The sequence below is a fragment of the Pipistrellus hanaki genome (genome assembly GCF_964339955.1).
Source record: "Pipistrellus hanaki genome assembly, chromosome: X".
NCBI classification, from domain to species: Eukaryota; Metazoa; Chordata; class Mammalia; order Chiroptera; family Vespertilionidae; genus Pipistrellus; species Pipistrellus hanaki.
In genome coordinates, this window is record NC_140524.1 from 97,440,661 (window position 1) to 97,447,134 (window position 6,474).

The following is a 6,474-nucleotide window of genomic DNA, read 5'->3' on the forward strand; positions in this document are numbered from 1 at the left end:
AACACTGAAATCCTGCTTTTAAAATAAAGCAGCACATGAGCATAAATACTCTATAAAGGGTCCAACAGGCCTTTTAAAATAGGCTATTTTGATGCATTAAAATAGTTCAAGGTGGCACATAAGCACATGACAAGATACTCAAAATCATATGTCATTAGGGAATTGCAAACTAAAAGAACAATGAGCCCTGGCCAAGGGCTGGGGTTATGAGGAAGAGATGAAGCACAGAGATGGAGCATGCAGGATTTTAGGGCAGTGAAAATACTCTGTATGGTATTATAATGATGGATACGTGTCACTATACATTTGCCCAAACCCATAGATTGCACATCACCAAGAGTGAATCATAATGTAAACTATGAACTCTGGGTGATTATGATGTGCTAATGTAGGTTCATCAATTGTAACAAATGTACCACTCTGGTGGGGCATATTGATTATGGGAATAGCTGTGCAGGTGTGGGGGTGAGGGGTATATGGGAACTCTGTATCTTCCCCTCAGTTTTGCTGTGAACCCAAAACTGCTCTGAATAAATAAAGTCTATTAAAAAAAAATATATATATATATATATATAGTAAATATTATATATTTCAACTGAAAAATATTCCTAAAATAATTCGTTTTCATAACAAAGTAGCAGGTGTAGTGGTTTGTTTTATTCAAAGGAGAAGACAAAATTAAGTCTTTTTCTATTTTTTATTTTTTCATTTTTTTATTGATTAAAGTGTTACATATTTGTCCTTATTCCCCCATTATTTCCACTAACCCCCCCACTCATGCCCTCACCCCACACTCACCCCCGTTGTCTGTGTCCATTCGTTAGGCTTATATGCATGCATACAAGTCCTTTGGTTGATATCTCATCCTTACACCCACCCTCCCCTATTTCCCTCTGAAGTTTAATGGTCTGATTGATGTTTCTCTGTCTCTGGATCTATTTTTGTTCATCCATTTTATGTTGTTCATTATATTCCATAAATGAGTGAGATCATGTGATATTTCTCTTTCTCTGACTGGCTTATTTCACTTAGCATAATGCTCTCCAGTTCCATCCATGCTGTTGCAATGGTAAGAACTAAAATGAAGTATTTTTATAGAACACTTAATCCAGATAAGATTTTCACCCTTCCTGAAACATTATGGTAATCTTAATTGTATGCTTATTAAGGAGAACATCTGACTGTTACTATAGAAACTATCTGAGCTAGCTAGTACTTTCATGATTTGAGCAGTTATACCTGTTGGGCCACTTAATCCTGAACTTACATCTAAATATTTTAAAGAATGGCTAATGTTGCCTAGCCAGTGTGGCTAAGTGGTTGAACACTGACCCATGAACCAGGAGGTCAGGATTCGAGTCCCAGTTTGGGGCTCCATCCCCAGTAGAGGGCATGCAGCAGGCAACTGCTCAGTGATTTTTCTCTTGGCATTGATGTTTCTATCCCTCTCTCCCTCTTCCTACATCTCTCTGAAATCAATAAAAACATATTGAAAAATGAAAGAAAGAAAGAAAGAAAGAAAAAGAGAGAGAGAGAGAGAGAGAGAGAGAGAGAGAGAGAGAGAGAGAGAAAGAGAAAGAAAGAAGAAAGAAAGAAAGAAAGAAAGAAAGAAAGAAAGAAAGAAAGAAAGAAAGAAAGAAAGAAAGAAGGAGGGAGGAAGGGAGGGAGGGAGGGAAAGAGGGAGAAAGAGAGAAAGAAACTAAGAAAGAAAAACTAATATACCTATAGTGTAGTGCAACTCAAGGTGAATGAAGAATGTGTGTGCACATATACATATACATATTCAGACACATATCACCACACAACACCAAAGTAGTTGGTAAAAACTAAGTGGCTGATGGCTGCTGGCTTTGTTTTAATCTCTTCCAATTACATTTCCCTGTCCAGGAGGCCTTTCCTGTTCATCTTCACCTGTAAAAACAATATTGGAGCCCAGCTGGTTGAGCATTGACCTATGAACCAAGAGGTCATGATTCCATTCCCTTGGTCAGAGCACTTGCATGGATTTCCAGCTCCATCCCCAGTGCAGGCATGCAGGAGGCAGCTGATCGATGATTGTCTCTCATCATTGATCTGTCTCTCTCTCCCTCTCCCTTCCATTCTCTGAAAATCAATAAAAACGTATTTTTTAAAAGGAATACTGGAGTGTTCTGATTGTGTTCGGTTAATAGAAAAGGGTGCATTTTGTTCTGCTGACTGAAAGGGGGAGCTTAAAGCTCTGAGATGTACTACAAGCAATCTGATGGTCCCCTTTTGCCCGTCTTTTTGCAAGCAGATTTCCACTGAGCATCAAGAATAGAATCTCATTCATGCAAAGGCACTGTGCCTTGGGTTCTTCTTAAATTACCCATACCTCACCGGAGCATGGGTTCTAACACCGGGAAAGCCCTCTCCCCAACTCCTAAGGAGCAGTCAAACAACATACTCAGATTTAATATACACCCCTTCCCACATTCCCTGCATCACTAACAACAGCATAAGCCTTCATAGGTGCCCAGCTGTCCCTTGCTGTGCGGTCTGTTCCTCTTTGAGTGGAGAAGGAGTGACAGCATTTAATCAATTGATTATGCTTGGGAGTATTCTGAGGGCCTGATGTAATAACCACGGTTGGGGGGGTTGTTGTTGTTGTTGTTTTTTAATGTCTTTTATTGATATTTTACAGAGAGGAAGGGAGAGGGATAGAGTTAGAAACATCGATGAGAGAGAAACATCGACCAGCTGCCTCCTGCACACTCCCTACTTAGGATGTGCTCGCAACCAAGGTACATGCCCTTGACCAGAACCGAACCGGGGCCGCAGGCCAACGCTCTATCCACTGAGTGGTTTCGGCGCGGTTTGTGTTTGAAGGCACCGACTTTTCCTCTACCTGGTCCAACTCAACTGCTCCACAGCAGTGGCAGAGCTATCTACAAATCAAGGAATTTTTCAAATGTATTGGGTGACCTTGGTTAATAAAATGATACAGGTTCAGGTATACATTTCTACAATACATCATCTGTATATTGTGTTGTGTTTACCAGCCCCAGTCAAGTCTCCTTCCATCACCATTTTCTTTTCTTTTTTAAATATATTTTATTGATTTTTGTACAGAGAGGAAGGGAGAGAGATAGAGTTAGAAACATCAATGAGAGAGAGTCATCGATCAGCTGCCTCTTGCACACCCCCTACTTAGGATGTGCCCGCAACCAAGGTACATGCCCTTGACCAGAATCGAACCCGGGGTCCTTCAGTCCCCAAGCCGAGGCTCTATCCATTGAGCCAAACCTGTCCCAGCTCCATCACCATTTTCAAGGACTTTTTAAGGGACAATCAGCCACGCTCAATTCTGTGAATACTAATTATATTTTCCGAAATCCTGAATGCTAAAAGGTGAAAGATTACAGCATAGCTAAAGTTCCGCTCACATACAAGTATAATCATGCTCGGGTGGTATTAATATATATATATATATCTACAAACAATGATATTGCAAGTGAGCCATAAAACCCTCGGTGCACCTCTGGAATTAGATTTTAAAGTACCACTCCCCACTCTAAATATTCCATGGATACTAACCTCATGCTGGCTATTGCTTGTAGCAAAAGCTTCATTTCATGTTTTGGACCTGATAGGAAGTCTCTCAGGACCATTTCGTGCCGGGAACATCAAAAGACAATGTGCTTATCAAGTTGTCTCTCTCCAAGCTCCAAGGAGAGCACAAAACAAAACAGCATCTGCTGTGGATCATCCCCTCCTCATCTCCCAGGTTGGAAGCAGCCAAAAGAGGTAGCTGTGACACACGTCACTTTCCAATTCTATTCCCAAGTGCAGGCGATGATGACATGGGCGATACAGCTGTCCCCCACAGTGGACCTCGGCGTCCACCTCCAGCCCTAAATTGGAAGCTTGCTCTGTCCTGACAGATGTCTGCTTACAGCCCTTGTCCACGCTCTGCAACTTGTCACTATGCCTTTCCAGTTTCATACCAATTTTCAGAAATATGTTAGTAGGCAATAGATAGGGTAGATATATACGTACAGAGAGAGGCAACGTTTAGTCTTGGGCCCCCTGGCCCTAGAGACATACACATCACACATCCTTCAAGTTCAAATCCCAGCAAGGCACCCCAAGCGCCCACCCTTTTCCCACCCACCTAGGAGAGGGAAGGGCAGGAGCCCGGAGCAGAGGTTAAAGCAGACACCAGCCAAAAAAAAAAAAAAAAAACACACACTGCTTCCAGAACAGGGCAAACTTTGGGTCTGGGTGGCTTCAGAGCCCCAGAAATGGCTGGAGGATGGGAGGGAGCACCGTCCGGCTCAGGGAGGAGGACGCTGAGCGCACCCAGCACAGCATGCTGCAGAGGAAGCTGGTGTCCCCCAGGAACAAGGGCTTCGTCTCCGATCCCGGCTGCGAAGCCCCTTCCTCGCCACCTGCCCGAGGCCTCCGGGTACCCGTGAGCAGCCCTGTTGCCCCACCCCTAGTCCCTACACAAATGATCCCCTGGGCCGCAGGGGCACGGGGACCTACCTGGTGCAGGGTCTCGGCGGGGAGCTGCGACGCCCGAAACAGGTCGGCCACGGGCCCCGCGGCTGCGGTGGCCGCGCCGGGGGCGGCCCTGGCGGCCTCGGGGGGCCCGGACCCGGGGCCCCCACTTGCCGCGCCGGTGCAGCGCGCGAACAGCTCGGAGTAGCAGTGCTGCTCGCCCTCGCTCAGCAGCAGCGGCGGCCCGGAGCCGCAGCCCGCGCCCGCCGCCGCCTCCATGGGACCTGGAGGAGGGCCCGTCGGAGCGCTGTCCCTGATCGGGGTGCCGCCGCCTTCCCCGCAGCCTCCGCCGCCGAAGCCTCGGCCTCGGCCGCCGCCGCCCCCACGCCCCGCAGCCGCCGCGGCCTCTCCCTCCGCCGCCGCCCCGCCCCCGGCTTCAATGTTGTGCCTCCGCGGCGCGGCACATGGAGACAGGCGCCGCGCGGGCCAATCGGAGCCCGGGGTCTCGCCCTGGCCCCGCCCCGGCCCCGCCCCCGTCTCACCTGGTGAAAAATACCGCGCACCTCCCGCCAGCGGGGGGTCACAGGCTCCGCCCCGCGGTCGGCAGCAGCGGGCTGGGCCAGGTCCTAGGAGCGCCCCGTGCACCTGAGGGCGGGGGAGGTGTCTTTGCTGTCTGGCCTGGCCGGGAGGGGACCCACCTGCAGAATGGCTCTTTTTTTTTTTAACATATTTTATTGATTTTTTTTACAGAGAGGAAGAGAGAGGGATAGAGAGTTAGAAACATCTATGAGAGAGAATCATCGATCAGCTGCCTCCTGCACACCCCCTACTAGGGATGTGCCCGCAACCAAGGTACATGCCCTTGACAGGAATCGAACCTGGGACCCTTCAGTCAGCAGGCTGACGCTCTATCCACTGAGCCAAAGGGTTTCAGCTAGAATGGCTCTTTTCAGGGGGCGGGGAGAGCTGTTTGCTCCCTAGGATGCTGGAACAAGTGCCTTCCAGAAAGGGGACCACCGCGCCAGGGAAATGAGGCGTCCCCATCTCCACCGCTGTGCTGGTTAGGGCCTAGAAAGCTGAAGGATGGAGATATTCCTGCGACTGAGGTCCCAGTGACTCCCCATCGCGTTCAGGGTGGCCACGAGGTTAGGCCACTTTCTGAGAGAGGGCTCAAAGCTGGAGTTGAGCCTTCAAAAGGAATGACATTGGTTAGTTCATATTCAAGACGAGTAATGGGAGTAAAAAAGGGCCCTGGAAAGACTTGCACGTGTACATGCATTGAGCCTCTCTGAGAAACACTAACCCAGAGGAAAAATAGACTTCTCCAGTGGCCTTCCCAAGGCCGAGGCGGCGGTGGGTGGCTCCTCTTTCCCGGCCTCAGTGTGTGGAGGAGACCCAAAGGGTCATGGACACTCTCCCCTTTCCTCTGTCTCCAGACACCTCCCTGTTCTCTCATCCCCCCTCCCCATCCCCTACCCCATCCCTCACGCCCCCCGCCTCTTCTTGCTCTCAGAAGCAAGACTGTCCCAGCCCGGATGTGGCTCATGGACAGCAGAAGATTCAGTCTCAGCAGAAAAATGACAAAAAGCAATCTGGGCAAAAGAAGAAACAAGGACAGGACTAAAAGGCTGCTGCCAAAGCCGCCTTCCTATATACCTGCACTGTCTGTAGGACACAAACGCCAGACCCTAAGACCAGCAAGCAGCCCTTTGAGAGCAAGCATCCTAAGACTCCACCTCCTCCATAATCGGCTGATGTCCCGGCATCAAGTTGTTTACAAGTGAATTCATGACACCTTTGACTCTTCCACTGTCTCAGGCCTTAGGTAGCAAACTGTAGCTGCTCTTATAACAAACTGTTGATCAGCAAAAATAAGGGGGCTACAGAAACACTCGTTTTTATGCTGTTCCCTTTTGGGCTTCATACAAAGACAATTCTGTGTACATGTACAGTTGATTCTCATTTGGAAATCTGAAAAACAGTCCATCCTTGTTATAAAAATGTTTCGCAATT

General features: G+C 48.2%; 1 protein-coding gene across 7 annotated transcripts in view; it reads right to left on the minus strand.

Annotated features, from left to right (window-relative positions):
• The window catches only part of REPS2 (RALBP1 associated Eps domain containing 2), a 179,314-nt gene extending 174,491 nt beyond the window's left edge, over positions 1 to 4,823 (minus strand). For all 7 annotated transcript variants that reach the window (XM_084869843.1, XM_084869841.1, XM_084869838.1 and 4 more), the window contains exon 1: positions 4,507 to 4,823. In XM_084869843.1, coding sequence (XP_084725969.1) covers positions 4,507 to 4,740 — 234 coding nt within the window. In that variant the 5' untranslated portion in view covers positions 4,741 to 4,823. The remainder of the gene's footprint in view (positions 1 to 4,506) is intronic.
• Between the last annotated feature and the right edge of the window lie 1,651 nt (positions 4,824 to 6,474).